The sequence below is a fragment of the Cnephaeus nilssonii genome, assembly GCF_951640355.1.
Source record: "Cnephaeus nilssonii genome assembly, chromosome: 2".
In the NCBI taxonomy this organism is placed as follows: domain Eukaryota; kingdom Metazoa; phylum Chordata; class Mammalia; order Chiroptera; family Vespertilionidae; genus Cnephaeus; species Cnephaeus nilssonii.
Window position 1 is genome coordinate 36,275,613 of NC_137073.1, and position 25,600 is coordinate 36,301,212.

Below are 25,600 nucleotides of genomic sequence, written 5' to 3' on the forward strand. Positions count from 1 at the left end.
GAGTTAATTAAATGTTTGACCAACTATAGTAGGCTCATTTTTAAGTTGATAATTTCGTATGGCCCCCGAATGATGTTACAAATATCCAAATGGCCCTTGGCAGAAGAAAAGTTTCCCCATCCCTGCTTCTGGAGATATGATATATCAATAGAAGAACTACAATTAACACCAAATATATTTTATGAAAATTTACAAGTGAATGACAACATATGTTCTCTCACTGTTGTTTTTGGGGGTGTGGTGAAATATTATCTAAACCAATTGTGAAAGAGGTCATTAGTGCAAAGACTCAGAGGCACCCGTGGCATCCCAGAATGGAATCTTACTGGAAGCTGCTCACTGGAGGCTGCAATTGTTTCAAAGTCCAGAAAAAGAGACTCAAAATTCTGGGGGAAACCTAGGACTTAGAAAGGTGGATTTTGAAAGACACAGGGTCTGGAATAGTTTATAGTATCAGGCAGAGCATGTACCTCTCTTGGAAAGTTACAAGAAGTTACTCAGTAACTTAACAAGACCTATTAAATTTTTATTTTACATTCCACCTAGATCCATGGTTCTTACTGGTTATTTCAGAGAAAAATCTACACTGCCATGGGTTCATTCATGGGGCAACGCAAGATTCTGACTGTGATGTTGGTCTTTCTGGCTTGGGTGAGTACTCCCCTTGCTCCACTACCTCTTGTCCCTGGCTCATTTGATCTCTCCTTGTGCAACCTCAAGTTTGAATCGATTACTGCCTGAAATCCGGGAGAGGGGACTGAGGGAGCTCTCAGTTTCCTTCCCTCTGCCCCAGTGTGACTCCAGCGGCAGCAATTGCAAGGTGAGACCTCACCCTTAGGAGAAGGGTGAGCGGTTGGGTGTTGGGGTCTATTAAGGAGTTAGAAACACAAACCCAGAAGAGATTGTTCCAGGGAAATCCCCATGGAGGGGAAGGGGAGCAATTCACATTGTTCTTAGCTCTCTAACCCTTTCTGTCACCGTGTATGAGAAAGAGATAGAAGTCTGTGGTGTCCAGTCCTGCTTTTTAAGCACAGAAAAAGTCAGGGATTCAAGAAAAAAATCCCTGTCCAAAAGGAGAGTGGGCAATTGGCTGGAGTGACCTCTGCGGTGTTTTGGAGAATCTTGGCTGTGACAAGAAGCTATGAATACCTGTAAGAGAAGGCATTTCCCTGTTTGTCCATAGATCATAACTGGAGTTTGGGGGCTTAATGTAGCTATAAATGCATTTTGTTTGGCCTGTTTCAACTCAGGCTTAAAACAATTGGTTATTGAATGGGTTATTGATATTTAAACAGTATGAGATTTCACATGAAAATATGAATTTCTGGTTTCTCTTAAAAGTGGTTCAACCTCAGCACAGCAAGTTCACAAATTGGTCTTCATTCTGAAAATATGGAGGGGTTTGGCATGGAAACCCTAATTTCTTACTGTTGACAAAAGAAACGTCCAACCCTGTAGAGAATTTTTCTGAATTTATTTGAGCCAAACTGACAATTGCCAGGAAGCAAAATCTCAATGGATTGAGAAAATGCTCCAGAGAATGGCCATTTTATAGCTTACTTTATACATTAGAATCAAAGGAGGAGATGTTACATGAAAGGGGGGTAGGATTTACATGAAATTCATTGGTGGTAAATTAGGGAGGTGGAGGAAATCAAAGCAGGGAAATCTCTGAGATTGAATAAAGAATAAAACAGAGCTCAGCTGGCATAGCTCAGTGGTTGAGCATCAACCTATGAATCAGAAGGTCACAGTTCGATTCTTGGTCAGGGCATATGCCCAGGTTGCTGGCTCGATCCCCAGTAGGGGTTGTTCAGGACACAACCAATTAATGATTCTCTCTCATTGATGTTTTTATCTCTCTCTCCCTCCTCCTCCCTCTGTGAAATCAATAAAAAAACTATTTTTTTAAAAAAAGAATAAAATGGAGAGACACATACTTCTTTTAAATTGGTGGGTGCAGGATGGTTAACTGTGGCGGGCTGGCACGGCCATGACATACTCAGCCCCAGCGCGCCTTATGTGCCGCGCCAGCTCAGCCAGGTTCAGTGGCCCTTAGTTGGGGCGGCTGAAAGGCTTAGAAAAGACAGACAAGAGAATGAAAGCTGGGTCTCGGTGGGACGCTGCTCCCTCATGGAGAGAAAGCGCCACGGACTACAAGCTGTGTCTTTATTTTATAGCCGATGCCACGAGGCACAGTAAGGGCGTGGTCAAGATGTTGACAACATTCTCGTGGGTTTCGATCCTACTCAATTACATGCACCTGATCAAGCTTTGTTTACTTGCAGCCTATATCACTTAGGCACGTGGGGCCACGTGTTCGGACCATAGGGTCAAGCTTACAACTACAGCTGTTGGCTATAATTGTGCTGGGAGGGCTCTGCCCTCCAGGCTGGGACTTGCACGCGGCCACGAGAGGACTGTGCCCTCTCATCAGTCCAAGTCTTGAACCTGTCCAAACACTGTAGCCGTGCCCCACAGTTAACAATTAACACTTACAGCATGTAGACATGGCATTCGGGGAACAAGGTAACAATGAGGGGTGTTGCTCAGTGGTTGAGCATTGACCCATGAACCAGGAGGTCACAGTTGGATTCCCATTCAGGGCACATACCTAAGTTGTAGGAGGGTAGTGAGCAAGAGGCAACCAATCGCTGATTCTCTCTCATCGTTGATGTTTCTTGTGAGGTTCGAGGGGCAGGGAACAAAGCAGAGAGTCCAGGCTGGTCAAAAGGAAGAACTTTTAATCTTGCTCTCCCGGGCGAGGTTCACCGGTCCTGAGGGTAGGGCCAGAGAAGTCGCATTGGGCGGGAGCTGAGGCACTTTTTTTATCCAGGTGTTCAGTGAGGGCGCAGGACCATGAGCTGAGCGGGGTGGAATTTCCTCCGCGGGCAGGGGTTCCAGGAATGGAGCCAATATCTGCGCCACCGTTTGCCTGGAGCACTGGTCCGTCACGGGTTCCAGGAAGGGACCAGCGTTTGTGTCGCCATCTGTCTGGTGCACTAGTCTGTTATCTGCGTCACCATCGGTTGCATGCATTGGCTTCTGGAATTCCTCTGACCTAACATTTCTATCTCTCTTCCTCTCTCTGAAATTAATAAAAACATATACAAATATTTTTTAAAATAAAAACGACAATGAGAGGTTCTGTGGCCTCAGTGGTATGAGGTTGTACTCTGAGAGTCTGGAAAAAGGGGGTTGCTTAAACATTCAAAGGGTATGTTATTTTAATTTTTTTCCCCCGTTAATCCTCACCTGAGGATATATTCCCATTGGTTTTATTTTTATTAATTAATTATTTATTTATTTACTTATGTATTTATTTTACAAATCAAACTTTTATTATGAGGAGCTGGCTGTATAATATCTAAAAAGAAAGTTAAGGTGAGGGAAGCAGATGACTACTTCCTTCCACCGTGTGTGTGTGTGTGTGTGTGTGTGTGTGTGTGTGTGTGTGTGTAGAGAGAGAGAGAGAGAATCTTGGGAAGAGAAGATTGGCAGTTGTGTGACAGCATCAAGGGGCAGGCTGAGGCGAGCCAGATCCAGGGGGCTGGGAGCCATTAGCCTTTGGAGTCCCTGGAGCTGGAGGGGGGCTATCTCCAGCTTCCTGTTTTCCCCCACAGAGGGCACTGCCCCCAAGTGGGGAAGGGGCTGAGGATTGGGGGGGGACCGGGGAAGGGTGGGAGGTGGGGCCCCCTTTGCCATCCCCTGTTGGGGGAAGAGAGACCACTATGTACTTCTGGACACTGCCGGGGCCAGAGGGGGCAGTGCTGGGGGGTGCAGCTGTGGCAGTGGAGACCAGCTTGACAATGGGCTGCACACTGGGGACCGTGGTAGTGACAGGAGAGGTGGTGGTGGAGCCTGAGCCAGGGGCAGAGCTGCTGAGGGACAGGACCTGTTGGGTGGATGAGGCACTAGAGGACGATGACATTACAATAAACTTGGTTGGAGGAGGGGAAGGCTGAGGTGGAGCAGCAGCTCGTGCTGACTCCAGTGTCTGGATGGGCAGTGCGATGGAGCCAGGGACCTTCAGCAGGCCAGGGGTCCGAGGGCCAGGTTGAGGGGCCTGAGAAAGGGTCAGCGTGGGTCGGGGCTGAGTGATGGTCAGAGTGGTCCTGTTGACCTGTTGAGCCTGCAGAGTAGCTTGAGCCCGGGCCTTGACCACATGGGAGCAGAGGCGGGGTCCAAGGGACCCAAATTCTGCCCACTAGGCATCCTGATTGTCAGGTGGTGGGCGCAGCTTTGCCAGAACAGGGCCACAGTGCTTCATTTCAGTATGTTCTTGTTGAAGGCCAAACTGCTGGCATAGCAGTGTGTATAAGAAATGCTATGGGGGGGATGAGGACAAATATGTAATACCTTAATCAATAAAGAAATTTTAAAAAAAAGGAATGCTATGGTTTTTCTTCATAAGAAAACATAGGCACCAATTGGTGTGAACAGAGTACGTAAAAATATGGAACGCTTCACAAATTTGCGTGTCATCCTTGCACAGGGGCCATGCTAATCTTCTCTGTATTGTTCCAATTTTAGTATATGTGCTGCAGAAGCGAGCACTTCCCATTGGTTTTAGAGAGAGTGGAAGAGAGAGGGAAAGACAGAGAAACATCGATGTGAGAGAAACACATCAACTGGTTGCCTCCTTCACATGTCCTGACCAGGCCCCAGGCCAGGGAGGAGCCTGCAACTGAGGTACATGCCCTTGACTGGAATCAAACCTGGGACCCTTGGGTCTGCAGGTCGATGCTCTATCCACTGAGCCAAACCGGCTAGGGCTCAAAGGGTATGTTATTTTAGATGCAAAAAGACAATAGACTTGCATGCATATTAGCATAACCAACTGGACACAGACACTGGGGCATTGGGGGCTTGTCCTGAGGGGTGGGAGCGGGGGTTCAATCAGAGAAAAAGGAGACATATGTAATACTTTAAACAAACAAACAAAAAAGACAATAGACAGGCTTACTTAAAGTAAAGATTGACCTTTGTCAAGGAAACTGTAAGCCTAGGATATCACCACCTGCCACGACTTGCTTTTAGTTAGGACTTTTTATGTTCAGATCATCCTATTGATACCGGTGTTGGAGTTCTTGAGTTCCCCAAAATAGAAATCAAGAGGAAATTCCAGAGAAATTTCCAGACAGATTTTTTTTATTAGGCTTATGTTTGAGCACAAAAGACAGCACAAAAGAAGGTCTTCTGAATTGGCTTGGGGACTGAGTCTGCTTGGCTGTTTTTATAAGCTGGGACAAAGTGGGCTTACATGAAAAAAGTAACAACAGGCTTTTGGGAAAAGGCAGGTTTGTGCAATTTTCCATGTCAGGACAGGAAAAGCAAGCTCTTAGAAGGGAGACAAAATTCTGCAATTGCTTTGAGCAGAGTGTGGTGGGGTAGTAACATTCAGATCTGATATTCCTTCTGGCTACCGCATCTTACTGGCTTCTGGTCACTGAGTATTTTTCCACTCTTGGGTCCAAGTCCTTATACCATCTCACTCTCTGGTTACTTTCAGTTTGTAAGGCTCACCATGCAGGCCTCCCCGATCTGGTCAGGTTTAGTAAGTGGCCCCTTTTCGTCCACATTAAAAATCAGATCCAAATGAAGTGTTGATTTCATTTCCAGAGTAAATGTTCATTGTGAGAGAGTGAGACATCTTGGTGCAGCAGCCAAAACCTTCCACTTTTTAAAAAAGTTGAATTATAATATACATGAAAATATATAAGTCGTAAGTGCTCAATTAAATAAAAGATAACACAGCTGTGTAATCATCACAAGTCAAGAAATAAAAATTACCAGTACCCCAGAAGCTTCCATTTTTGCCTTCTTCTCTATCACTATCATCCTCTCTTCTTTCCAACTATAAACATTATAGTTTATTTTTACCTGATTTTGCATTTTATAGAACTGCAGTCAGTCTGCCGAAACCGGTTTGGCTCAGTGGATAGAGTGTCAGTCTGCGGACTGAAAGGTCCCAGGTTCGATTCCGGTCAAGGGCATGTACCTTGGTTGCGGGCACATCCCCGGTAGGGGGTGTGCAAGAGGCAGCTGGTCGATGTTTCTAGCTCTCTGTCCCTCTCCTTTCCTCTCTGTAAAAAATCAATAAAATATATTTTAAAAAAATAAAATAAAAAATAAATAAAATAAAATAAAAAACAGAACTGCAGTCATATACTACGTATTCTTTTATGTGTGCCTTCTTTCATTCTAAAGGCAGGAGAGTAAGAAGCTAGGCAACTTCCTTGGCAAGTAGAACGCGGAAAGTGAAACAGATTGCTATTTCAAACTGGCCTCATCCAGCACCCTGCCTCACCTGCTGCCTTCTCTCTTGCATGACCACCTCCTTAAGCATTAAGCCCTCAGGACCATGAGGTTCTGATCAGCATCAAATAATCTTAGGAACAAAGCCTCTGGTCTGTTGACCATCAAGGCAGAGTTTTGGTCAAACGAGAGATAACACCCAGGCCTCAGTTGTGTTTCAGCTCCAAACGCAGAAAAACAGCAAAACCGGAAGAAGCGATGCCATGGCTTGACATCAGGACCAGATGCAATGACTAATGGCCTCCTATCATAGTGCAGACCCATCAGTAGAAACCAATCCTGAAAGGACACCACTAAAAACTGATGAATAGTCTTGGTCAGGGCATTGTGATCCTTCCCTGAGTCCTCCCCTAAAATCCCTGTCTTTAGAACACAGATAAAAATCCTTAAGGCAAGGGTCCCAGGGCACTTGCACTCTGTCTCTCTCTGATGGTACCTTCCTCCTGTCCCCTTATTTCCTCAAGGCATGTACCAGTATCTTCACTTTCTAGCTCCTAAGCTCCAATAGCCCTTTGGCTTCTGTAACTTGTCTCCTGAGTCCATGCAGCCCACTTCCTTCTACCTCTGTGACTTTCTAAATAAACTTCTTGCACTAGAGTTCTTGGCTCTGAATTCTTTATTTGCCAAACTCAAGAACTGAGGTCAAATGCCACCATTGTTTTTGTGAGAGTCATCCATGTTGTAGTGTAAAACCATTATTTGTTAAATTTTATGTTAGTACTCTAGTGTATGAATATATGACAATTTACTTACCCATTCTACTATTGATGGCCATTTGGATTGTGTTCAATTTTGAACTATTTTAAATATTGCCTGGTGCACATATGCCTTTCTGTTGAGTATATACCAACCAGCTAAATTGCTTGGTCCTAAGATATGCAAACATTAACCTTTCGAACATACTGACAGTGTTGCAAAGTGATTTTCCCAATTTATGTTCTCACCAGCACATATGAGAGATTCAGTTGCTTCACATCCTCACTAACATTGGTATTGCCTTTTAGTTGTAACCTTTCTTTGAATATCTAAAGGTATTTCATTGTGGTTTTAGTTTGCAATCCTTTTCTTACTAATTCAGCTAAGCACCTATTCATATATTTATTGGTCATTGAATTTCCTCTATTGTGAAATGCTGTTAAAGTATGTTCTATCCATTTTAATTAGGTTGTTTGTCTTTTCTTATTAATCTTTAGGAATTCTTTAGAGATTCTGGATACAAGCTCCTTCATTTGTTGTGCATGGTACAGATATTTTCTCCAGCTCTGTGTCATGCCTGCTTTTCATTCTAATAGTGTCTTTTGAGTAAAATAAATACTTTTTAATTTTATTTCATTATTATAAGATTTATTATCTCTTAACATGAGATCTGCCTGCTTAACAATTTTTAAAGTATACAACACAGTATTTTAGATACAATGTTGTACAACAGACCTGTAGAGTTTATTTATCTTGCTTAACTAAAATTTTATGCTTGTTAACTAGTAACTCCCCATTTATTCCTCTCCCTGCCATCTGGCAAACACCTTTCTTCTGTTCCATAAATTTTACAATTTTAGATTCTTCATATAAAAGGAATCATGCAATATTTGTCTTTCTGTGACTAGCTTCTTTCACCAGCATAGAGAGCCATGCTGAGCCAGGGGGAGGAGCCATGGTGACTACCAGCTTAAGCTAGTAGTCCTGTTCTCTCTCAGGCAGCTAGATTGTGCTGGTCTCATCAGCATTGCAAACTGGCAGGCCAGAAACCAGTTCACTGAAGATCTTTACAGAAAAGTTGGGACACTGAGCTGATAGAAGCTGGGAGCTGGGGTTCTCTTCCTGATCGTATTGCAGTATAGCAGAGGTGTCCTGAATCTCCTTACCACTTTTGGTACGTCTATTTTCATGATCACCTGGTATAAAAGCCTTCCAGTTACTGAATTGTTGCTGAATCTGTGAATTCATGGGGGAAAGAGGAGTCAGGGCTTCCTATTCGCCACCTTAAAGGTGTTACGCCTGAAGTTTTCTCTTTTTATTTCTATCTAGACAGATTGTATTTTTATTTTTATAGTTCCTTTTTGGTTAAAGAGAAATTAAGCAGAGAATTTTTTACAATTTTTGTTTTTATTATGAAACTAGAGACCTGGTGCATGAAATCGTGCACTGGGCGGGGGGGGGGGGCGTTGTTTGTCCCTCAGCCCAGCCTGCACCCTCTCCAATCTGGGACCCCTCGGCAGTTGTACATCCCTCTCACAATCCAGGACTGCTGGCTCCTAACCACTCGCCTGCCTGGCTGCCTGATTGCCCCTAACCACTCCCCTGCCGGCCTGATTGACACCTAACTGCTCCCCTGCCAGCCCGATCACCTCCAACTGCCCTCCCGTGCAGACCTGGTTCCCCCCACAACTGCCCTCCCCTGCAGGCCTGGTTGCCCCCAACTGCCCTCCCCTGCCAGCCATCTTGTGATGACGTGGGGGTGGCCATCTTGTGGTGGCATCTTGTGATGACATGGGGGCAGCCATATTGTGGCAGCCATCTTGTGATGTCATGGGGGTGGCCATCTGGTGACGACATGGGGCCGGCCATCTTTTGACTACGTAGGAGTGGCCATCTTGTGATGTGAGGGTCAATTTGCATACTACCTCTTTATTATATAGGATATTTTTCACATGTCAAAGAATATATGTAATGTGCATATGACATAGGAATAACAAAACAGCTAATAATTATTTTCATGTAACCACCCCCAACTAATAATTCTTTTCATGTTGAACTGATACTTTTGGTCTTTCTCAAATCTGTTCAAATTTGCTATAACAGAACCCTTGGCCAGTTCAAATTTTCAGGACCCTTTGTGTGCTGGCAAAGCTGCAAGCAACAGGAGGCAAAACAGTCTCTGCTGCTGGGAATGTGAGATGTGTTCCCTGGCACGTTTCTGCCCTTTGTTAAGATGGACAAGAAGCCATTCTGACTTGTGATCTGCCAGTTTAGCGCTGCCCTGATATTCTCCCAGCCCAGGATGAGGGTCTGTAAACAGGCCCCATCAGGACCAGACACCTTACCAGGTATACTTTCCTCCAAGACACCACTGGCCTGTGGTGGGCTAAGCATCCCAAGAAACCACATAATACTGGATCTGAGCCCAGATTCTATGATGTTGAACCCTGCTTCTCTCCAGCCCAGAGAGGAGCCAATCCTGTGAGTGTTTTCTCCTCCAGCAATCAAAACAGAGATTTCAGCCTCAAACACACCCTCCATGTGCTGCCATGGACTTTGAGATGTGTCACTGGGTTGCTTCTTTTCTGAATCACACTGCTTGAATAGAAGGGACAATTGGTGGGTATAGGTAAGTATCTGATAGGTCAGGCACATAGACCCACTCTCATATCTACGACACAAAATAAGGCCTCCCTCTACTGCTCTTCCTGGTTTGTATTTGTGACTTTGTGTTTCTTGGAATATGATACCAGAGAGCTCTGGGCCCCTGGAGGAGAGTCTCTGTCATAGCAAACACCATATCTTCCTAGAAAAGAATCTGCCATAGATCAGTTCTTGTTCCAGCCATCACCTCTGTCTCTGCCTTTCTACAGCTTCTTACTTTTCCAATAGTTTCTGTGGTCGAATTGCTTCTTTTGTCCACTGAGCCCAATTAGAGAGGGAGCTCCCTAAGAGACGGTTTAACCTCCTGCTTGTTTAACCCTCAACAGCACCAAGTAAATGGACTTGCCCACCTCCAATTCTCTCTTGGAAATCTAGTTTGGAGATGGTGGGGGTGAGATGTTAGAGAGAGGAAATAGAAAGAAAAAAGAGGACACTTAACCAGAATGCCAGGTTCAGGGAGGTAAGTAAGAGATATGACAATTAGATGTAGGCCTGCATGTATCTCTGTGCATGTTGCATGGGGACGAGGGTGGAAGTGGAGGGAATAAGGCTGAGATAAGGATACAGTTGAGATCCATAGATACAACTTCATCTTCACAGGAGGTGCTCCTTTTAAGTAACTTGATAATGACTCAGACACTAGGCTAGTGAGTGACAGACAGCTTGGTGCAGGCAGGATAGGACTCCTGGCAGAGGGGACTGGTTTTGGTGAGTGGAAATCTCCTTCCTAAAAGAAAGTGAAGAAAACATAAACCATTGATAGATTCTCCTTTCTCTACCCACAGATCTTCTACTTCAAGTTGCCCTGGCCTGACAGCACCATCCCTCGTCCCCCAGCACCTTGCTGTGCCTCTAAATCTGCCCCCAAGCCCACAGAATCTCCCTCCGACTTGGAGTCTGTCTCCCAGGAGTTTGGCAACCTGACCCACCTTTTGTACTGGCCTTCAAGCCCAGGAGAAGAAAAGGACCTATTGGCCTCCACCAGCCCCCAGAACTCCACCTACCACCTGAGGGGTCCTGCTCAGGCCAGCTATGTCCTGGGAGGCTACCTGGAGGCCATCCTTGTTGCCAGAGACCATCGAGGCAGGCCCAAGACCCATGGCGGGGATCTGTTTCGGGCACAGCTGCTGGGTCCTGACTTGAAGGCAGGGGTCCCTGGGGATGTCCAGGATCTGGAGAATGGCACATACCTGCTGTCCTTCCCCCTTCTTTGGGCTGGGCAGGCCCAGGTGCAAGTGCGGCTGATCCATTCCAGCGAGGCCGTTGGGGTTCTGCGAAGAATCTGGAGAGAGAAAAGAGCCACTGTTGATTTTAGAGGGTATTTCCGGGGACCCACGGGAATTGAAGAGACTGTGATTTGCAATGTTGACCCTCTGTCAATTGGAACAAGAGGGCCTACCTGCCAGTACAGAAATGTGGATTCAGGTGAACTCTGGTTCTGTGCTCGGCCCTCTACCCTGCCTTGCAACTCTTTAGTTGGGCACTCAAGTGGAAGTTACCTGAATGTGACTACTCTACATGATGAGGCCCTGCTGGCAGGGTAAGAAAACATAAGAGCAGGGAAGCTTGTACCAACACTAAGCCACATCCTTCTTTCTAACTATTGTCCCTGTGACACAATGACCCTCCCCAGTTTACCACTCATTTATTTATACTCTCATCCAACAGGTGCTTGTTGAGCACCAATTATATGACAGACATTTCTAAACAGATATGTACCTCAAGAAACTGGTCAGGCTATCCATTTAAGGACGGTTACAATTGATCTGGGGTTTAAAGAAAAAAATAGGAATTCTCCAGAAAGATAAGAGATAAGATGTTCAAGGAAGAGCAAATGACCTCAGGGCAAAAGTGTCTTGAGTGCATCATTTATTTATTTAAATTCCTGCCTGCACTTAGATTTTCATCTAAAAATAAATAAATACATAAAAATTCTTTGTTTAGTTAGATCTTCAATTATTTAAAAATCCATTTTTCAAAAATATTAAAGATGTTTTTTTTGTTCAGAATTTTTAGTGGTTCTCAGTGTAAGCGTTGGTGTGAATACTTGGTTCTGCCATATTATCAGAAAAATGAATCTCCATTCTATTTTATTTGTTCCTGCTAGTATCTTTGATATTTGTTCTCTTTATTTATTTCAGGATTTATTTCTTTTTTTATTTTATACAATTATATTTATTAATATGAAAAGATATTCCTGTCAGTGGTAATAACCAACAGAGACAGTATGCCTATTGAAATGGTAGATTTTTAGGCAAGCAGCCCTGTGTTAAGCAGAAAACTGGGGCAGGCCTGCCAGAGCATGCAGCAGCCTCTAGCAGAGTGGGATGGAATCTGGTGAAGGAGTAATTGTGAGAGCGCCTAATGGGAACAGCCTCTTCTGTAAGCATATGTGGAATACCTCATTATAGCCCCTTATTTCTTTTTTTCTAATTTCATAATTCAGAACAATTCACCAATTTATCAATCTTCCTTATATGAGATGAAAATAGATAAGGCTATAAATTTCAGAGTACAGCTTTAGCCTATATTCTTCAAATTTTTGTATATGGAAACTTCATTTTTACTTATTTTCACATGTTTTGTAATTGACACAGTAATTTTTTTTTAATTCACGAATTATTTAGGAATTATGTTTAGTTTCTGAATATAAGGTAGGGAGGTGGCTGTCTTCATATTTTTTTCTTAATTTATTTGCATTATGACTAGAAATATGGTTTCTTTTTTATTTTATTTTTTAAAAATAAATATTTATTGTTCAGATTATTACAATTGTTCCTCTTTTCCCGCCCCCCATAGCTGCCCTCCTCCCGGTTCCCACCCCTCCCTCTGCTCTTACCCCTCCTCACTGTACTCATCCATAGGTGTACGATTTTTGTCCAGTCTCTTCCCGCACCCTTCACATCCCCTTCCCCCCAAGAATTGTCAGTGCACTCCCTTTCTATGCCCCTGATTCTATTATATTCACCAGTTTATTCTGTTCATCAGGTTTTTTATTCATTTGATTTTTAGATTCACTTGTTGATAGATATGTATTTGTTGTTCATAATTTTTATCTTTACCTTTTTCTTCTTCTTCCTCTTCTTAAAGAATACCCTTCAGCATTTCATATAATACTGATTTGGTGGTGATGAACTCCTTTAGCTTTTTCTTATCTGTGAAGCTCTTTATCTGACCTTCAATTCTAAATGATAGTTTTGCTGGGTAATCTTGGTTGTAGTTTCTTGCTATTCATCACTTTGAATATTTCTTGCCACTCCTGTCTGGCCTGCATAGTTTCTGTTGAGAAATCAGCTGACAATCATATGGGTGCTCCCTTGTAGGTAACTAACTGTTTTTCTCTTGCAGCTTTTAATATTCTCTCTTTGTCTTTTGCTCTTGGCATTTTATTATTTTTTTTATTTATTTTTATTTTTTTTTAAATTTCTTTATTGATTAAGGTGTCACATATTTGTCCTCATCTCCCCACTCCCATCCCGCACCCCTCCCCACGGATGCCCCAACCCCCTGTTGAACTCAACCATTGGTAAGGCTCATATGCATGCACACAAATCCTTTGGTTGATCTCTCCCCCCTCCCCCCACCCTCCCCTATCCTCCCTCTGAGGCCCGATAGTCCGATTGATGCCTCCTTGTTTCTGGTTCTGTTCTTGTTCATCAGTCTATGTTGTTCATCATTTCCCCTAGATGAGCGAGATCATTGCTCTTGGCATTTTAACCCTTTGCACTCGCTTGCTTTTTTCTCGATTCCTTTATTCTACTCGGGATTTAATTTTTTTAAATACCCCAGATTTTACAAAGCGCGGCAGTAGAATAAAAAACTGGAGTTTCTTTTCATACAAACTTATTTATTTGGATTTTTTTATATTTCAAATTATTGATATATTCAAAGAGTAACTTGCACTCGACATCCGAGTGCAAAAGGTTAATTATGATGTGTCTTGGTGTGGTCCTCTTTGGATTCCTTTTGTTTAGGGTTCTCTGTGCTTCCTGGACTTGTAAGCCTATTTCTTTCACTAGGTGGGGGAAGTTTTTGATCATTATTTCTTCAAATAGGTTTTCAGTATCTTGCTCTCTCTCTTCTTCTGGCACCCCCATAATTCTGATGTTGGTACATTTGAAGTTGTCTCAGAGGCTCCTTACACTATCTTCATATTTTTGGATTCTTTTTTTTGCTTTTCCAGTTGGGTGTTTTTTGCTTCTTTGTATTTCAAATCTTTGACTTGATTCTTGGGATCCTCTAGTCTGCTGTTGGATCTCTGTATATTATTTTTTATTTCAGTCAGTGTATGCTTAATTTCTAGTTGGTCCTTTTTCATATCCTTGAGGGTCTCGCTAAATTTATCGGCCTTTTCTAGAAAATTCTTGAGTAACCTTATAACCATGGTTTTGAACTCTATATCCAGTTGTTTGCTTCCCTCCATTTCTTTCATTTGTGACCTATTTCTTTGTCTCCGCCTTTTGGCTGCTTCCCTGAGTTGATAAGAGTGGCTTTGTGTGCTAGGTGTCCTATAGGGCCCCGTGGCTCAGCCTCCCCAGTTACCTGAGGTGGACACTCTTGGTGCACCCCTTTGTGGGCTGTGTGCACAGTCTTGTTGTAGTTAAGCCTTGCTTATTGTTGGTATCACTGGGAGAAATTGACATCCAGGCCAATTGGCTGTGAGGATCAGCTGTGTCTACGATGGGAGAACTTCTGTGCTGGAGACACCCTTATGAGGCAAGACTTGCTTCAGTGGGGCTTTGGTGCTCACTGAGTCTGCCCCCTGAGTGTGTCTCTTATGGATCTGAGGAGTTCTAATCTGGATGGTCCCACTCTGACCCCTGGGTACACTGGCTCTTGGATCTCCAAGGAGGTGCTAATTTAGCCTCTGCCTGAGGCCACTCAGCAGGAGCTAAGGAGAAATCTGCAGATTCCTCTTCTTTGTTTGGGTTTTAGAGGTGCCCAGATGAGGCCCAGCTGTGAAGCAATGCAAGCTGCTGTGGTGCCTTGGGCCTTCTTTTGAATGTTCTGGGTCTCTCTGACTCAGCTACAGTTTGTTAGGTAAGTTTAGATTTCAAAGGACCAGGCCATTCATATGCAAAAGCCTCTGCACACAGCTTGGATGGGGCAGAGTCTCAGGGCGGAGCAAACAGCAATGGCTTCCTGTCAGCCCTGCCCTAAGAGGCCCCCGAGTCTTAGTGTCCCTTGGTAATCGCTGCAAGCACCTCTGAGAGAAAGCTGCCCTCGAGTTTCACCCCCTGCCAGACAGTCCAGTTTCTCCCCGTATGAGTCTGGGTCCCCAGAGTCTCACCCAGAACTGGAGTTCAGAGCAGTCAGGAGCTTGTGTCTCCCTGCAGATTGAAAAAGCTAGCCACATACTCAGTTGCCAGCCCTCTCCTCGCGCGTGCCTCTGTACCTCTGCAATTTACTTCCACAGCTCCTCTGAGCCTCAGTGTGCTTTTCTCTTCCCTTCTAGTTGTAGAATTTCCACTTAGCCAGCCTTCCTGTGGTTCTGGATGATGTCCGTTTTGTCTTTTAGTTGTAGTTTTGAAGTTGTTGTGTGAGGCAGCAAATTCAGGTGTTTACCTATGCCGCCATCTTGGTGTCTCCCTCTAGAAATATGGTTTCTGATATTAATTCTTTGAAATTTTATTTGTGACCCAGTAAATTACTAAGTTTTGTTTGTAGTCTATATTTTCTTAAAAAATAGTTTGTATTCTCGCCCAGCCAGTGTGGCTCATTGATTGAGCATCGACTTATGAACCAGGAGGTTGCAGTTCAATTCCTGGTCAGGGCACATGCCTAGGTTGTGGGAGGCAGGAGGTGGCCAATCAATGATTCTCTCTCATCATTGATGTTACTATCTCTCTCTCCTTTTTCCTTCCTCTCTGAAATCAATACTAATATATTTTTAAAAATAAATAGAATAACTTGTATTCTCTATTTCTTCAGAATGGAATTCTGAACCTATTTGATTTAGATTGTTAACATTTTTATTCAAAACTTGTATATCTTCACTAATTTTTCTGTCTGCTCAATCTATTAGCTTAGACATAAATGCATCATACTGTGTTTGTAGATTTGACTATTTCTCTTTGTGATTCAGGCTGTTTTCAATTTATACTTTTAAAGGTTATGTTGCTAAGTATAATCAGCTTTGTGATTGTCTTATGTTAATGGTAAATTATTCATGTTACTTTCTTGCCTTTTGTCTTAAGTTCTAATTTTGACACTATGAATATTATAACAATTCTCATTTATTAAGTGTTTTCATGGTATATATTTTTTCTTCTCTTTATATTTCAATATTTTGTGTGAAATAATTTTAGGTAGGTCTCTTGACATGAAATGTGGCATTTTTTTAGGCACAGTTAAATAAATCATAAAATAGACTAAATCCATGAAGATAACTAACTTTACCTAAACATAATAGGTATTCAAACCAATGGAGAATATGTTGAATAGTAAATAAACAGAAAAGAATATAATTCTATCTGAACTCTAGAGTATATGCATAAAAATCAATGTTAGGAAAATTAAAGACCTAAATGTGGAAAAAAAAAAGGAAAACTTCAAAAAGAAAATATTGTTTTTATTTTGGGTCAGGAAAATATTATTTAAGATATAATAAAAGGCACAAATCACAAAAGAAAATATTTATAAATTAGGTGATTAGAAATAAAAAATTTCTCCATTACAAAAAGTCCCATAAACATAGTTTAAGTCAAGATATAGACTGGAAGATTATATCTGCAACATAGAAAATAGTTGTTGTATGTATCAATAACTCATTCATTTTCCTTGCTGCCTCGTATTCCGTTGTATAAGTTTATTTAACCATTCTCCCATTGTAGGACATTTGGGTTATTTCCAGTTTTTTACTATTATGAGTAAAGTTTCCATGAATACTCATACATAGGTTTTTATGCATTTCTCTGGAGTAGCTGCCTGTATGTGATGGCTGGGTTGTGCAATTAGTGGACATTTAGTTTTATAAGAAACTACCAAACTATTTTCCAGAGTGGCCTTACCATTTACATTCCCATCAGCAATGTCTGAGAGGTCCAGTTTCTCTGCACCCTCCCCAACATTTAGTTTTAACACTATTTTTAATTTTATCTGTTGATCTATTCTAAAGAAAGATCTAATTCAAACCTGGCAAAACGTTAAGATCCTGTAGAGCTGGATGTTGGTACACAAAAAAAGTAGATTTTAAAATGTGCATAGGAGGTAGGAAAATAAGGCAGATAACAAAGGCAGATGAGTCATTTAAGTAGTTGTCCTATGAAGGAAAGGAACCTGACAGAGTTGTAGCTATAGGAAGAGGTAATGGAAGAGGCAGTTTATTCAATGGAGCAGATGTGATTATGTTTATATTCTGAGAGAGAAAAAAGGTAGCACAATCTAAAAGATACAGAAGGAGGTAGCATTAGGATATAGTAATTGGGTATACACATCCTGAGTAGAGAGAGCAGGAAGTGAGGATGGGTGCAGAGGTTGACATATTTTCTGATAAAGAAGTGAATGTTAAGAAAGCTCCTGTTGATTAGGAGGTGCTGCCCCACCCCTCTCTCCTGGGCCTGGGAAGTGAAGGAAGAAAGAAGAGGTAAGAAAGATGTCTCTCCCAATCTCAAATGTCCTACAATGGGAGAATGTTGGAAACACTCAAAAAGATTGCCCAACAGTATTTCCAGCCTCACTGGAACTGTCGTCCATCAGTTCTAAAGACAGCAGTTCATACATTCAAATATTTATTCTTATTTAATAGCTACTTATTTCATTATTGCCTCCTCAGCAACTCATATTCCTATTGTCCGAGTTTTTGTTTTGATGAAATTTTTAAAAAAATTTAATCTGCTTTATTGCAGTATAATTTATATACAATGAAATAGTCTTGTTTGAAATGTGCAGGTTAATGAGATTTTTTGTTTAGTTTTGTTTTTAATCCTCAACCAAGGATATTTTTCCATTGATTTTTAGAGAGAGTGGAAGAGAGAGGGAAAGACAGAGAGAAATATTGATGTGAGAGAAACACATCCATTGGTTACTTCCTGCATAAGCTCCGACCAGGGCCCCGGGCCAGGGAGGAACCTGCAACCTACGCTCTATCCACTGAACCAAAACGGCTAGGGCCAGGTCAATGAGTTTTAATAAATGTGTATACCCATTAACTGTCACCACAATCAAGAAATAGAACATTTCCACCACCTCTAAAGATTCCCTGTGTCCCTTTACAGTCAATTTTCCTCATCTACCTCCAGCCCTGGGCAAACACTGATTTGCTTTCTGAAAGTAGGTATTAGTTTTGTCTTTTCTAGAATTGCATAAAAATGGAATCATACAGTTTGTACTCTTGTATCTGGCTTCTTTCACTCAGTAACATGTTTTTGTGATTCATCCATGTTATTGCATATCAGTAATTTTTTCCTTTTTATTGATGAACTAGGGGCCCATTGCAGGAAGATTCCTGCAAGCAGCCTCTGTGGCCACGCACCGCGCCGCCACCACCTGCCCCGCCCGCGCTTTCCCTCTGGCAGCCACCTTGCTTTCTGCTTTCCCTCCCTCTTCCTTCTATGCTGTCTTCAGTCTTCACTCCTCCCTCCCTCAGGATAAGCAAATTAACCACCATCTTTGTTGGGTTAATTTGCATACTCGTCTGATTGGCTGTGGGCGTAGCGAAGGTATGGTCAATTAGCATTTTTCTCTTTTATTAGTGTAGATGGTGTTCCACTGTACAGATATACTACAGCTTATTTATCCATTTACCTCTTAAACATTTGGGTTGTTTCCAGTTTTAGCTATTATGAATCAAACTGCTATTAATATTGGGGCGTAAGACTTTTGTAGACAAATATTTTTGTTTCTCTTTGACAAACATCTGTGTGGAACTTTTTTACTATTAGACTTTATGAATTATAACTGTTTTAGATTTACAAAGAATTAGAGCAGATAGTACAGAGATCCCCCTATCTGCTTTCCCCCATAATTTCTCCTATTATTTATGTCTTATTTTAGTGTGGTATGTTTGTTGCAATTCATGAACCAATATTGATACATTATTATTAAGTCTATAGTCTATTTAGGTTTCTTTAGTTTTAACCCAGTGATTTTCAATGGTGAGCTGCAAGAATTTTTAAAACATACAATACCTGACTATTTAGTCAGGGGCACTGACCTTTTTTCCCTTAGACTGTCAAACAAACAAACAAAAAATAACAACCAACATAACAATAGCTGTCCGGTGTGAATGAATCAAAATTATACCTATTTTTTTGTAAGATCAGCAAAAAATATAGCTTTTTTTTTTTTTTGGTGTGTCACAGAATTTTAGTAATTAATTTGTGTCATGAGATGAAAGAAGGTTAAACATTGTTATTTTGTTTTTTTAAAAATATATTTTTATTGACTTCAGAGAGGAGGAGAGATAGAAACATCATCAATGAGAGAGAATCATGGAACCGGCCACCTCCTGCACACCCCCTAGTGGGGATCGAGCCTGCGACCCAGGCATGTGCGCCCTTGACTGGAATTGAACCAGGCCGACCCTCTATCTACTGAGCCAAACTGGCCAGGGCAAACATTGCTATTTTAATCGAATGTCCTTTTTCTGTTCCAGAATCCCATCCAGAATACTGCATTACATTTAGTCGTCAAGGCTCTTGGTTGTGACAGATTCTTATACTTTCCTTATTTTTGATGACTTTGACAGTTTTGAGGAGTATTGGTTAATTGTAGTATTCCTTTCTATTGAAATTTGTCTGATGTTTTTCTTATGATGAGAGGTGGGTTATGGGTTTGAGGAAGAAGGTCACAGAGATCAGGTTACATTTTCATCACATTATATCAAGTGCACATGCTACCAACGTGATTTAGGAGTGTTGATATTAACCTGCCTGGGGCAGTGTTTCTCACTACAAAACTCCTCTCCCACACCCCCTCCTTCCACACTGTGCCCTTTGGGCAACTCTGGGTACAGCCCGCACTTAAGCAGTGAGGGATTATGATCTCCACTGTCTGAGTTTTCTGTAACAAAAATTATTCTGCTCATGTTCCTTCCAGAATGTAGTGCTAGGAAGAGAGCGTTTCTTTCTCCTGGCATGCTTGTGCACCCTTATTTATCAGAGAAGAACTACATGATCCAGCGTGGATGTTCTTTTATTACCTGGCCTGTTAGTAACCAGAGAGCTGCTGGGGAGGTTGATTGCAGAAAGTCCAGGTTCCTGATAAGATTTTCTCTTTCCTCCATCACTTTTTTTCTGATTCTTGATTGTAATTGCTTCACTATAAAAGTGCTCATTGTATTGGAACTACCTCCAACTCCTTGAGGACTTGGGCAGAGTAGAAATTATAAGTCAACCACCATATTCCTATCCTGGATTCCAGCTTCCGCCTGCTCAGCCCCCTCAATGCTCACTCTCGGTGTTTCTCCAGGAAAGTGACAGACCAGGTGCTCCCTCAGGGCATTGCTCCCATCCAAGTCAGGAGGGCAGACCCGGGAAACAGCAGCCTGGGTGAGTGAGTGGGGCTGGCATTTGCTGGGGACCGCGCGGGTGTGGGGTGGGGAATAGACTTAGGGTTGTTGTGGTGTTTTTTTTTCCTTGACTGGGAGTTGAGTCCCAGTCCTCCTGCCAGGGCATTATGCATAATGGTTAGTAATCTGTGCCGTAAAGTCAGACGTCTTGGGTAAAATGCTATCTCTGCCAGTCACTATTCTTGACCATGGGCAAATTGCTTAACAATTCAGGGCCTTCGTGTCCCGACTTGTGAATGGAAATAAGAATAGTACTTCATGGACTTTTGCAAAAAAGTAAATGAAATAATATATGTAAAGCACATAGGAGACAGCCCAGAATTTTATAAAATGTAAATGTCAGTTGTGTTCTGGTTTTTCCTTTTCTATAGCCCTGTCCTCCCGACCCCCATGCAGTCCTGGGCTCCCTCCCGCAAAGCCCTCCGGCTTCTACCACGGGCACGTGTGGCACTCGCTGTCCTGCTCCAGCCGCTCCTTTCCCACTGTTAACAGCATCCTGGGCTGCCTGACTGGTCACGTCGTCCACATGATAGGGGACTCCACGCTTCGGCAGTGGTGGGAGTACCTGCGTGACACCGTGCCCTGTGAGTGGCCCTGTGGGGAGGGTAGGACTCCTGGTAAAGCTGTGGTTCTCCTAGTACCTAAAACCCAAGGGACTTCTGTGGAATGTATGCTGTTTCCTCAGCCTCTCCAAAGTTAAATTAACACAGTCCCAAATCTCCCACGTGCACCATTTCTCTGAATAGTCAAGATGAATGGAGAGCAGAAAATTGTCACAGGATTTGTGAATAACCTCCCATTTAGAAAAGAAAAACAAACACAGCATCTATATCAGTTATTTTAAATAAAATTATATCCAAGCAGCCAGTACCTCATACGAAGTTATTTCAAGTCTCGAAGATATCTGAGGAGTGGGAAAGTAGAAGCGAAAAGCTAGCCTGAATGACAGCTGGACTGGGCCCACTATTCAGTGGTCATGTTCTCTGTGAACTCGATTGTAACGTTAGCAACAGACTGGTTGCGGCTCCTGCTTACCATGTTTTTGAGGAAAGTCCCACCTAAGCATATTCTCTCTGATCTCAGGTAGTTCAGATACATTCTTGTCTTCCTAGAAGTTTAGAAATTTTTAGAAAGTTTAGAAATTTGCCATATTGTCGTCCTCAGTCACTAGAACTAATTTGAGGTTCTTTATTTTAAACATTGAGCTGTAATTGACAAATCATAAGTAGAATATATTTAAAGTGTACAATTTAGTAAGTTATAACAGATATGTACACCTGGAAAACAACCTCCACAAAAAAGGTAATTAGCATATTCACCTGGCAGAAAACTTTTCTGGGGGCCCTTGCTAATCCTTCCCTTTTACCCTTCCTCCTCCCCAGGCAACCACACATCTGCTTTCTGTCTTTTCAGCTTAGTTTGCATTTGCTAGAACTTTATATAAGTAGAGCCATACAATGTATACCCTTTTTTTTGTGTGTGGCTCCCTTCATACAACATAATTAATTTTGAGATTCACCCACATTTCTGAGTGTGGCAATAGTTTGTTCCTTATTTATTGCTGAGAAGTATTCCATTATGTGGATATACCATTATTTGTTTATCCATTCATCTGTTAATGGACGTTTGGGTTGTTTCCAATTTTTAGCTATTACAAGTAAAAGTGGCTATGAATATTTGAGCACAAGTCTTTTTTATTATTATTATTTCAAAGAGGGAGAGGGAGAGAGATAGAAATACCAATGGTGAGAGAGAATCATTGATTGGATGCCTCCTGCATGCCCCCTACAGGGGATTGAGCCCGAAACCCGGGCATGTGCCCTTGATTGGAATCAAACCCCGGACCCTTCAGTCCGCAGGCCATCGCTCTTTCCACTGAGCCAAACCAGCTAAGGCTTTATATGGGGATATACTTTCATTTCTCTTGAGTAAATAATACCTTAATGTGAAATGGCTAGATCAGATGGTAGGTGAATACATATGATTAACTTTTTAAGAAGCTGCCAAACTGTTCTCCAAGCTAACTACATCATTTTATATTCCCACCATCACTGGATAGGACTTCTAGTTCCTATCTATTCTCACCCACACTTGGGAATGTCAATCTTTTTCATTTTAGCTTTACCAATAGGTATTAGTGTTCATAATGGCCCATTAAAGCATTTTGTACAATGGCTGCTTTTAAAATCCTTATCAGATAATTCCAACATCTGAGTAATCTTGGTGTTGGCATGATTGTCTTTTCTCATTCAACTTGTGATTGCCGTGGTTCTTGGGATGATATGTGATTTTCTATTGTTTCCTGGACAGTTTGGGTATTCTGGTGTGAGACTGTGGGTCTTAGTTTACCTATGTTCTTTTTAATGAGCATTCACACTATTTGGGTGTAGCAGGCAGGCCCAGGTGGGGTGTATGTTCAGCTCTCTTTGGGGCTCTGTTGCCACCACCCCAGTGAAAATGGAGAACCAACTCCATGGCCTTGTTGCCACTGGGTGAATGCATCACTTCAGCTCCACACCAGGAACAGGCGGGTACAGTGCCAACGAGCATTTCTTCACTCCACCTTTTCTGCAATGTTGCTGCCAGGTGGCAATGGAAACTCAGATCCCTCTTGGAGTCAATTTTATTTTAATCAATGTATACGTTACTTTGAATTCTTTATATCAAAGACCCAATTAGATATTTTATAAATGGAAATGTTCTTTAAAAACCCTCAGTAGACGGAATAAACAGCGGAACAGATACCACATTAGAACAAATTTGTAAGCTAAAAAATTATTCCAGACTTCATGTCTTCTCCCTCATCACTATAGTATTCTTTAGCATTTTTTTTCACCTGTTATTGTTTTTTTTAAATATATTTTATTGATTTTTTACAGAGAGGAAGAGAGAGGGATAGAGAGTTAGAAACATCGATGAGAGAGAAACATCGATCAGCTGCCTCTTGCACACCCCCTACTGGGGATGTGCCCGCAACCAAGGTACATGCCCTTGACCGGAATCGAACCTGGGACCCTTGAGTCCACAGGCCGACGCTCTATCCACTGAGCCAAACCGGTTTCGGCATCACCTGTTATTGTTAATAATTCTTTATATTCACTTTCCCTGTTCAAATGAATGTATGATTTTTTCTCCTGGTTGAACCCTAACTGATACACTAGGAATTCCTAATGAATCCATTTTTATATTCCTCTTATTTTGCCATAATAAAAAAAAGCCCTAGAATTTCAGTGGCTTGACACAATACAAGTTTATTTTGAACTCACCTAAAGTCCATTGTTTGAGGGCAGACTCCCACACTGCTATCCGCAAAGCTGGGACTCGGGAACCCAGGTTCTTTTCATCCTATGTCTCCACTGTCCCTAGGGCCTCCCAGAAGGCACTGCTGGATCTTCTGCACCCAAGCCAGCGGTGAGGAGAGAGAGAAAAGAGAGGAAGAGGGAAAGGGAGAGGGAAAGTGAGAATGGAGGATCGTATAGGGTGTTTTATGTCCAGGCATGGAAGTGGTATTTACTGCTAGCATCCCCTTCCATCTTTCCAATGTATTTATTTTAGCCATATCAGTGAGCTGTGTTTATGTTTTTATAATTATGTAAATATTTTTCTCTTCATAGTCAAACTAATATTATGATTTTTTTTCTTGTGTGGTACTTTGTTTTTTGTGGGTTTTTTTTTTTTTGTCTCTTTCTCTCCTTTCTTGCCTTCCTTGTTTTTCATCAATAAATATTTATTGAGCACTTATGATATCCAGGCACTTTTCTAGGTTCTAGGAACATAACAGTAAACAAGAACAAAAATATCAAGATTCCTGTTTCGTTGTGCATAAACTGGTGGAAAGACTCAGACACTGTGACACAGTAAATATACATACATTTCCAGATATTAAAAGGCTCTGTGAGAAAAAGTAATGTGAAGGTTAAAGATGGTGAAGAGGAGTTTAAGATGGTGAAGATTAAATGGTCAGGGAAGATGCTTTTGAGGCAGTTTCATTTGAACTGAGTCCAGAATGATAAGAAGGAGCCAGATATGTGATGCTCTTGATGATACAACCCTCTGCCTCTTTTGCAACTATACCTGTGTCCCTGAACACACCTGGAGAAAAACTGTCCCCTCATGCTGTTCTCATTGGTAAATGCATGACCACAAACGTCTAGGAGGGTCTAATGCTGCACAATAATCAAAATGTGGTCCCAGACTGGCTGCATTGGCAGCACCTGGGAGCTTGTGAGAAATGCAGTCTCTGGCCCCATCCCAGACCTGAATCAGAAATTCTGAGGAGGAGCTCAGTCTGTTTCAACAAGCCTCCAGGTGATTCTGCTGGGCTCTGACGTCTGAGAGCCTCTGCCCGAGGACCACGGAACCTCTCTCCTCAGTGACGATTTCAGTGTCTTCATCCTCACACTCAGCTGCTGACCTTGTATATTTTCTTGAACAAAACAAAGCAATCAGAAGTGAAAATCCAGACTCCCACCACATTTCCTCTCCTACCAGCATCTGTACTAGTGTCCTCTGTTTTCCTACATGTTTTTGAAAATGAATTCTCCATGTTCCTATCCTTATACTTCAGTTCTAGATCTATTCAAGGACATCTTGCCTATTCAAGGACATCTCTCTACCAATTTCCCCCCTCCCTCCTACATCATCTTCCCCACCAGCATTATTTCCATCACATTCCCATCAGCATATACATACTACTGTTTACTTTAATATTCTTAAGTGTTTGAGTCAATTACAGACATCATGACATTCTACCGTCAAATATTTCAGTATTTTTTAAAAACAGAATATTTTTAAACATTACCCAAATAAGATGATCACAATTAAAAAATGAATAACACTTTCTAAAATCTAATATCCAGTTCATAATCAAATTTCCTCCATTGTCCTTCAATTTCTATACAATTGTTTTTTCAAAGCCAAGATCCATTCCGGGATGTGGTTGTTTTGTCCCTTAATTTCTTTACATCTAGGCCAGTCCTTCTTTTCTTCACCTTCCTTTACGGAAAAGTCAGGGCCAGCTGTCCTGTCAAATGTTCCACCTTCTGAATATTTCTGATTGCTTCATTATGGTGACATTTAGTTTGTCCTCAATTTCTTGCATTTCCTATAAACTAGAATTGAAAGTTCAAGGCTGGATAGATTGAACGTAAGCAGGTACATAAATGATGTAAATTCTGTTTGCACATATCAGGGATGCATAGTATCTGATTGCTTATCATTAATGATGATAAGAATGACTACTGGATAAGGGGATTCAGGCTGATACCTCCACAGAGCAGTATATTTTCCCCTTGGGACCAGAAAGGAATCTAGTGGTGTTATTTTGGCAGTGTATGAATTCCAGAAGTTCCCATTAATCATTCTCATTATGATTTTAACACAACAAACAATTATTGCCTTTATCAACCATTG

General features: G+C 41.9%; 1 protein-coding gene across 1 annotated transcript in view; it reads left to right on the forward strand.

The window, feature by feature from the left end:
- Positions 1 to 301: 301 nt before the first annotated feature.
- Positions 302 to 25,600, forward strand: part of LOC307107880 (NXPE family member 3-like) — a 33,083-nt gene continuing 7,784 nt past the window's right edge. Inside the window, exons 1-4 of the mRNA XM_079785426.1 lie at positions 302 to 651; positions 10,464 to 11,218; positions 20,089 to 20,168; positions 20,560 to 20,772. Coding sequence (XP_079641552.1) covers positions 592 to 651; positions 10,464 to 11,218; positions 20,089 to 20,168; positions 20,560 to 20,772 — 1,108 coding nt within the window. The 5' untranslated portion in view covers positions 302 to 591. The remainder of the gene's footprint in view (positions 652 to 10,463; positions 11,219 to 20,088; positions 20,169 to 20,559; positions 20,773 to 25,600) is intronic.